At 34.5% G+C, this 9487-nt stretch overlaps 1 protein-coding gene across 3 annotated transcripts; it reads right to left on the reverse strand.

Moving 5' to 3' along the window:
- Positions 1 to 1418: 1418 nt before the first annotated feature.
- Positions 1419 to 7436, reverse strand: LOC122043215 (ABC transporter E family member 2-like). Of its 3 annotated transcripts, none has more exons than XM_042603734.1 (13): positions 7373 to 7436; positions 7109 to 7259; positions 6191 to 6276; positions 5987 to 6084; positions 5786 to 5903; positions 5614 to 5703; positions 4587 to 4891; positions 4312 to 4507; positions 4052 to 4237; positions 3347 to 3616; positions 2840 to 3085; positions 2353 to 2497; positions 1419 to 1748 (listed from the first exon to the last, which is right to left on the reverse strand). In XM_042603734.1, the coding sequence occupies exons 2-12, from the start codon at positions 7209 to 7211 to the stop codon at positions 2378 to 2380; spliced, it is 1818 nt and encodes a 605-aa protein (XP_042459668.1). In that variant the 5' UTR covers positions 7212 to 7259; positions 7373 to 7436; the 3' UTR covers positions 1419 to 1748; positions 2353 to 2377. The 3 variants fall into 3 exon arrangements, with proteins under 3 accessions (XP_042459668.1, XP_042459669.1, XP_042459670.1); XM_042603735.1 differs by having other exon boundaries at positions 7109 to 7254; positions 7373 to 7427; XM_042603736.1 differs by lacking the exons at positions 6191 to 6276; positions 7109 to 7259; positions 7373 to 7436 and having other exon boundaries at positions 5848 to 5903; positions 5987 to 6072.
- Positions 7437 to 9487: the final 2051 nt, after the last annotated feature.

The raw sequence follows: 9487 nt of genomic DNA on the forward strand, positions 1-9487 counted from the left end.
TTGTTAATTATTTAAAGCTAATATCTCTAAACACATATAGACTCCGAGACACTTCAAAAACCTATAACATTTGGAATGGGATCAATTAGAGCTTTATAAATCCATTAATGGATTTTGATCGAAACTCATTGATATCTTTAAAAAAACTTTAAATGATATTTTTAGGATTCAACACTGGGCTATTACGAGTTACACCCGGTAACAAATGTAAATCTTTGAACGAACTTCAATTAAAAAAAAAATATTGTGTCTCGTTATGATACCGGAGTCAAAAGTTACGACATGAAAGTAAGCAATTTATACATATATACACATAATTTATTATAGGCATGTCAGAATCGCATGGACACCATAAATATATTCACTACACTACTCTCTTTTTTTACATATCAATTTTTTAGAAATCTAAATTTTATAAGTTTATCAATGAGTTTCGATTAAAACTCATTGATGAACGTAGAGAGTTCCGATCGGATCCTTTCCAAGTACTACAGATTTCTGAAGTGTCCCGGAATCTATATATACCCAACTTGAAGTCATTAACAACCGTGATCAGAATATTTCAAAATTTGACTTTAAAGCAATGGATATATTCACATAACTTACTGTGGGAATGCCAAATTCAGACATGAACATTATAAATATCTTCATTAAACTACTTCATTACATGTCATTTTTTAAAAATATAAATCTTTTAGATCCAATCCCTTAGGTCTATCAAAGAGTTTGATCAAAATTTATTGATGGACCTAGATAGTTTCAATTGAACTCATTTCAATTTTTATAGATTTTTATAATACTCCGGAGTCCAAATATCATTTTTTTACTATTTTAAAAAATAACACCATAATTTAACACATCAATACCACTGTGATATTAATTTTTAAAAATCAACATGCACCCCAGCTCCATTTCGATGCTGATATAATTAAACTGTGGTATTAATTTTAAAAAATCAAGATATAGTGAAGGTGAACGAAAATTTTAATTTAATTTAATTTAGGAGGAAAACACACAAACAGAAAGGAAAGTTGTTGGATAGGAGATAAGAAATAGAAGCAAAAGTTAGAAATAAAACGGAGAAATAAAATGAAAAAGAAATACACCTTTTAGGCATTCTTAGGAGCACCTTTCGGGCAATCCCAAATCTTGGCTGCACCCTTTGAGAAATTATTGTTTTATCTTTATTGTATGAATATAATAACAAGCTTGCAAAACCAATCTTCCAAAGCCTTTTTCTAATGTTAAATTCAGTTACTATCTCATTATTGGAATGCCAATGCGGCCAATTATACTGAACTCAGTTAATCCTACCCACGGCCGTCCATTCAATCTATGTTCTGCTTCCTTTCCTCCCATGTAAGCAGATCTACATCTACAAACCTTACATAAAGTACCAATTGGTAGTCTATACCACATCCAACAAAAATACTTAAAAATTACTTCCCAAACAGCTGAAACAATAACACCAGACGTTTAGAAAGGTTTCGGCCATACATACAAAGAAACAAATATGTGAATACATAAGTGACAGTTTAGAAGAAATCAACTTTGATAATCAATACATCATTTGGTTGGTAATGGTTTATTATTCTCAAGTAGGCTCGCAATAATCAGAAAAGCAGCATCTTCAAGTTACTTCATGAAGAAAGCAAGGAAAGGATTCTGAATCTGCCGCCTTTGGTAATGAACTGTTTGCCGAAGAGTTTCAACCTCAGGATAAAAAAAAGGAGCGAAGATGAACAGGTCTGCAAGACAATGTAGCTCAGTGTTGTAGAACATGTGTTTTGCTTGGAGAAGAAAAAAAGTATGCACACATTTGAGGATGAACACCTATACAAACAACCAATATATGACATTGTTCAAAGCATGCTTATTAAAAACCGGTGAGGATCAGCCAGCCCGACCAACTAAAAAGAAAGCCATACAACGGGATCAGATGTGGATATTATTATTCTGAAAATTCTTGAAATGCTTATTTTGACAAACCAATGTCTCTACTTTAATATTAGATAAGTAAAGATGTCTTTTATCCATATACTTATTTTTTACGTTCCTAAGATATTACAAATATTTATTTTGGTAAACGTAATAAATGTGTTTTTTATAATAAAATTTAGGATTGTTATAGTTTTCAAGCAATTGAGTAGATTGGGCTAGCCGATCATTTAGCATGTCTGGCTTGGTACGGAATTTGATATGCAATTAAATTGAACCAGTTGACCAACTAGTTCAACTAGTGAAATAATATTCTGGAACTTTTCTGGTTGGATCTCCAGTTCAATTTTCATAACCATGGTTCGAAGCACAAACAGAAAGTACACAGGTAGAGGGAACAAGGACAACACGAACCTTTGTAGTCGAGCAAAACTTTTGATTAATCATCAAGGTAGTAGTAAGATCCAGCACCTTTCTGTTCTCGATCTTTGGTAGAGTCCAACTTGTTTATTCTGGGCCTGTAGTTAGTTGGATCACGCCGGAAAGTAATATCGAGATGCTGCAAGAAAGGTTGAGAAATGATATATCGTTTGCCAAAGGTGGAGATATTTATGAAAAGCATGATTCAGAAGACATGTATAAAAAAGGCATAAGGCAGTGAAATCAAAAAAGAATATTTGTAACAAAGCCAAAGACAGTAGAGCAGATGAGTCAGCATCTGAAAGAACTCCCTCGATCACTGGCAGATCTAACAAAACCAATGTCTGTGCTTTATTTACATATATTAATATTTATGCAAAAAACTAACCAATAGCACTACATAAGACTACATACAAGAAAATGGCAGCAAACATTTTCTATAGATGAAAGAAATTAAAGATGGCATTTGATTGGTACTTACAGATAAGAATAGGTTCATCCCAGATACCAAAGACTGAGGCGCATTAGCAACACAATCAATAGAAGGCCTCCCCTCATAAACAATGACTTTATCAGCTAAGTAGGTTGCCATGATGAAATCATGCTCGACGACAAAAGCTGTTTTCTTTGCATGCAGGATGAACCTTTTAATTACCTTTGAGGCAACAATACGCTGCTCCGAATCAAGATAAGCACTTGGTTCATCTATCAGATAAATATCTGCAGGCTGGACAAATGTACATGAATCAGTATCTCACAAAAAGATTACCAGAGATGAAAAATGCATATTCTAGTCTGCAATTCATTTGAATAATGGTCAAATGCAACTTAATGAGAATCTAAAGGAAAATTGGAATTCCTTGGCTATCAGAGACATTTATAAAATAGTACTAGAATCTCAATACTTACTAAGCCATATTATATATTTCTATAATTTACCCTAAAATCAATTTAACATAAAGAAGAAATAAATTCTAGAAAGGCAAACCTTCCCAAGACACAAACATAATGCAACTCGTTGTAATTCTCCACCAGAAAGATTCACAACTTCTTGATCCATTAATTGTTCAATTTGCAATGGTTTCATGACATCAGAGACAAATTGCAGATGCAAATAAGAATCCCGTATTTTCTGATGCAGCAAATGTCTAACAGTTGATTGAAACTTTGGACTAATTTTCTGAGGCTTGTATGAAACATTAAATTCAGGTATTTCAACATCTGAATCTTCCACCGCATCAGGCTTCAGTAATCCTGCCTGAAAATTGTCAAATGTAAACAAGGTGAGCAAAATGAAATCAAAGCTTCTTGTGTACCACAAACTTATTAGGTGAAACTCTAGTAACAGAAGCAAATCAAGACCAGGTTTGTTCGCAGCAGGAAGATTTCTAAAACATCCATAAAACTAAATTACAAACAAGCAAAATATGGCATATGAATTACTTTTAAACTAATGAATCTACACACGATTCAAATTCCAGTTCCAAAGAGCAAACACCTTATATCATGATACAACTCCCATTTACTTTTCAGTCCATTGCAATGATCATCAATATCAAAGTAATTAGTATGCTCATTTAGGAGTATAATAACTATATAATTCAGGAGGGGAATTCATAGACAAAATGTCACTCAGCAAACATTAGATGGTGCAACAAGGAAAAAACAAGCAGAAGTAAAAGATGTTAATTACCAGCATCCTTATAAATGTTGTCTTTCCAGTCCCATTCTCACCCAGCATTACAATTATCTGAGAATCAGTAAATTCACCCTCAATCACTTTGAGCTTGAAGTTCCCTTGGGTTTTAGTCATGGTAGGATATCGATAACGTTGGTACGTCTGTATATCCTCAGCACTTTCTTGGGGAGTCTCAGCAACCTAAATGATGCAATAGCATAAGATGAAAATAGATGTTTTTTGTGCCATTGTTTTCCACTAATACTAGGTTCTACCTTAAATGTTAGTGATTCATCTCTAAACCGGAGATTTTCTGTTGGAACAAAACCAGCCAAGAAAATGTTGATCCCTTCTCGCACAGAGAAGGGAAGTGTAACAACTCCATAAGCACCTGGCTTCCCGTACAAGCAACAAATAAAATCGGACAAGTAGTCCAATACACTCAGGTCGTGCTCAACAACAATCACATAGCTGAGCAAAAACAAATTAAGAGAGTTGGGGAATTTAATGTCAAACTCACAAAAACACTTAAAAAACAAGGAACTGATACCTGTTAAGCCTAAGCAGGGAGCGTACAACTTGTGCTGCTTTAAGCCTCTGCTTTACATCAAGATAGCTTGAAGGCTCATCAAACATATATATCTCTGCATTTTGTATTGCAACTACTGCAATAGCAAATCTTTGCAATTCCCCGCCAGATAAATCTCCCACATTTCGATCAATAACTTGATTTAATTCCAGGTCAGCACATAGTTCAGCCTTCATGTCTCTCTCATTTTTTTGGTCAAGAACCTGGCCCACATTCCCTTGAACAGCTTTTGGAATGTGATCCACATATTGTGGTTTGATGATTGCCTACATCATGCAAAAAAAAAAAACGCATGAAAAGTCAAGGCACTATATATTATTATACTAAGCATAGTCAATAAAGCCGATATATACTGGAATATGTGAAAGTATTTCGTTCCCAAAATAATATTAAAACAATAAACATTCAAATAGGTATTTTTACATGCCTTTTTAAATGTCCAAAAATTTAGAAGAAGCATTAACTGAAAGAATAAACTGTTGTACCGCAAAGCAATTACATAATTGCTTCTTATGTTCAAATTTTCATCATAAGCTACCTCTACCCAGTGTCCCAAACCAAATAAATTTTGGTCCTTGCATGAATCTTCGTAATTATCATATTTTCATTCTTGAACTGAAAAGGTTCTCACAGATAGTTGATGTTATCTAGCAAATATAAGTAGTTAGGCATGAGAGAATACACTAAAATGGCTAAAAATTGACTTTTAATATCCAGACATGGTTGCCTTATGCAAATCAGTCGAAATCATTTTCCCCAACCATCTGATGAACAATTGAATTCACAATGAAGAGACCAAAATATCTTCCAGGGGAAAAAATTTTAGGCTTTAATAAACCAGCTTGAGAACAGATAAAGTCCCAATCAAAACTAAATGAAAAAGTTCATTTGGTTATCGAATGTGCATAGAGGGAACTAATCATCCACCAGGTACATAGCCTACTATAAAATAAGGACAGAAATAGAAGCAAAACATCGTTTTGAGCACCTTTAGATTGTCCTCTAGTATACGAGTGAAATAATTCTGAAGCTCGGAGCCCCGAAAATATGTCAAAATTTCTTGCCAATCAGGAGGATTCTGCAAAGAAAGAAAAATAAATAACACTTATATATACTATAATGGAAACCAAAATAAGAAAAGCCTCAGAATAGTTAATTACATTGAATCGCCCCAAATTAGGTTTCAACTTCCCAGCTAATACTTTGAGTGCAGTAGACTTACCAATACCATTTGTCCCAACCAGGCCTAGAACTTGTCCTGGTCTTGGAACAGGCAACCTGTATAAGTACCATCCATTACAGGAAAAACAATAAAGGCAAAAAAAAGATAGACTATATTATAACATAAAGATTTCACTTACCTATGAAGTTTAAATGTGTTTGGTCCATAACGGTGGGTTGTATCTTTATCCAAGTCCTTTGGTAGGTTGATAATCTGAATGGCCTCAAATGGGCATTTCTACAACCAGATATAAAATAATTTCAAAGTTCAAAGACATAGATAAGTCTCGAAGATGCTCAATGTCATAAAATTTATAATTAAATTAAAAGGAAAACTATGAGACCTTGACGCAGATACCACATCCAATGCATAACTCCTCGGAAACGAAAGCAATTTTTGAGGCAGAAGTAACTTCTATACAAAGCTTTCCTGTTAAATCAATTGAAAAACAACACAATATGATTCCCATAAACAAATAAGTATAAAACACAATAAAAAATCAACATTCAAATCAAAATAGAAGATTCTGTATTCTGGTACTATGACAGAACTGGATGCTAGAACTCTAAACAGAAGTGGAAGAAAAAATCTCTTAAATACAAATCATTAAATTAATGATGACTAATTTTGTAACATTGTTTAAACATGTTCATGAATATGGCGGTGATCAATAAGAAAGACCCCAGTGCAATTATTTTCTAATTCAGACTGCTTAATCAATTTCAGCACTTGCCTATGAAAGAAAAGGAAAATAACATCTGGTTTTATAAATTTGTTAAATCATGCTGAACCAGACTCAAGGTTTTGCCTTACTCGCATGAAATTTTAGTAAACACAAACTACATGTGGTTGTTATGATTGTTACCATTGGGAGATGTGAAATCAACTACAAATTTTTTAGCCCCTTCCACTGCCTAAAGATTGAAAAACTTTAATCTAACCAGAACTTGGCTCTTAATTGTAACCATAAATAGAATTTATCTGAAAATTTTAGAGGCATAGCATATGCATATCTAACTTCGAGATCCATTATGTCTCTGAAAAACGTGAAAAATCAAATCTTTGACTCAATAAGTTAGTTACTCGCACTATATACAAGCTAACAACATTTCTAAGAAACAGGGCATGAACTTCGAGATACAAACGCCAAAATATAGTGCAAAATTTTTGTTGAATTGAGAAAAGCATCCAATAAATAAGTATTAAAAATGAACGTTTTGAATAAATAGCGTTGCCTATAGGCAAGCAAGGATCTAAGAACCCGTTTTAACGACTGGGCAACTCTTCTTGCACTCCTGGCGGCACTTCTTCGGCTTGCATCGATCAGAGCTGACGATAGCGATACGCGTCAGCCGATCCGCCATGATTGAGAGAACGAAGACCTACCCACGCTAGGCGACGCAATCCCTGATCTACGAGGACACCGGAGACCAAATTACTCATAATCAACAAATCCAGAACTCAGAAAGACAACGAAAAAAAACAAATTCGAGTTGAGGAACGGAAAGGGGGTTTGGAAACGTACCTCGACTAACTTCAGAGACTCTCGCTGAGAAAAAATAGCGGAAACCCTAGCGTCCAACGCCAAGCTGTCTTTTATATACCGAGAGGTGCTTTTCGCACCTCTGACATAGCACCTCCCGGTCCCACCCTAATTTTAAAATTGTTTACACTTGCACCCGAGTTTGGATCCTCTATCCCTAAATTTATCTATCCTCATATCTTCTTATCGATCGGATGGATCAGATTACATCTCAAGGATGCCTTGCACATCACGAGGATACTGCACACATCTTAAGGATGTCATGATGCCTTGAGATGTAATCTGGTTCGTTCGATCGACAGAGAACTCGGGGACAGAAAAATTCGGAGACAGAGGATCCAGACTGCTTGTACCCTTATGTTTCCCTTTTTATTTTATTTATTTTATTGATTTTATTTTTTTAACCATTTTTTTTATCAATTTTCTTTTTTTTATCAGTTTTATCTCTCTTTTTAAAATTTTTTTATTATATGTTGATAATGTTTTATTTATTTTTTAGTTATAGATTTCAAGAGTTATTATTTGTAAAAAATTTAAAAATATGCATCAAAATAAAAATTATATATATAAAAATAACAAAAATACTAATAATTAATAGTAAACACATTTATAGTTTACGAACAAATATTTTTTTCAAATGAAGAGTACATATAATAATACAAAAAAATACATGAAAATATATTAAAAAAATTTAATTAATATTACCTCCAAATTCCGTTCCCAATGCGTTCGGTAGTATACATATTACTTCGTATCACAAATGAGCATGTGTCCTATAACGAGTGACTCATCCTTTAACTTTATACGATAAATGTTGTCACCACTACGTTGGAATAATGGGTGGTACAGGGGTAATGAGGGTGCAAGAAAACTTGCACAAAGTGATTGCCAACATGGGCAATAGCTATTTTTCAACACTTTTGGTTTAGAACTAGAGAAGTTCTTAATGGCAAGTGAGTAAAACAACTCCCAACATTCTCACTAAATGTATGCAGTACAAAATTTTACCTTGATGTAATGACAATTCTAAAGGTATAGAGTTCATCCAATACATTTCTGGTGCCTACGGCTCGAACCAATTCAATGAAAATAATAGATTGACTACTAAATTTTGATCTGGATAAAGTTGATCATATAAATCCTTATTTTATTGAATATGTTCTATAAGCTCGAATCGTACTTGAAACCAATCTTCTTCACCATACCCAATTAGTGCAGTTATTACCCTGAATCCACAATGGTCGTCAGATTAAACATCAACAGTGTGAGAAATATAACGCTGCAGAGGCACAGACAATTTCTCAATATAAGTATCATGGATGAGTGGAACTGGAAAGTGATCATGGGTTGTTTGAGTATTACGAACCTTCAACCCCCGATGTTGCAATCGGTTAAGAGACCCTATATTCTGAAGTGGATGCATCTGGAAAAGAAGGTATGTGACGTCTACTTTGCTCATCTCTACCTGCAGGTCGACCTCTATGTTTTGTGTTATACTTTGAGATGGATCTATCATATCAAAAAACTTGTCTATCATATGCTCTCGCATATGTGAATCCATCCCATCTAATATCTCAACAACATGGGATATCGTCCCCAGGGCGTAGCACAGCTGGGGGTGCATGGTTTCGTGGCCGAGAGGTCCAGGGTTCGATCCTCGGGGTGTCATTGCCTGAGGTTAGCATCCCGGCTATGCACTTTCAACTGTGTACCTGCATTTACCTCCCTACATATCCGTGGAACCGGCTCTAGGGGGTCGTTGATGTGGCGGTTCCACATTTTTTCAACAACGTGGGATATCCTGTTAGGTCATGCTCGCTCGTCATTAAATTGATGTACGTGCATAAACAATCTTCTCCAATGAGCGTTGTTACTTTGTAGTGGAATTGGAATGAAAAAATAATGGTAATGTGCAAGATCGTGCTCGCATGGCAGGCTGTATATAATTTTGATAGAACAATTACATCTGTTAGCTAGCTAGTGAGATGTTTCCTCAACACATTTTAACTGACCAAAAATCAACTTCATTGTCTCTAATGAAATATGACACCTTATTTGACTGAAAATGTCATCATGTAAATGTTGATAGCGTGGAAT

The sequence above is a fragment of the Zingiber officinale genome, chromosome 2A, assembly GCF_018446385.1.
Source record: "Zingiber officinale cultivar Zhangliang chromosome 2A, Zo_v1.1, whole genome shotgun sequence".
In the NCBI taxonomy this organism is placed as follows: Eukaryota; Viridiplantae; Streptophyta; class Magnoliopsida; order Zingiberales; family Zingiberaceae; genus Zingiber; species Zingiber officinale.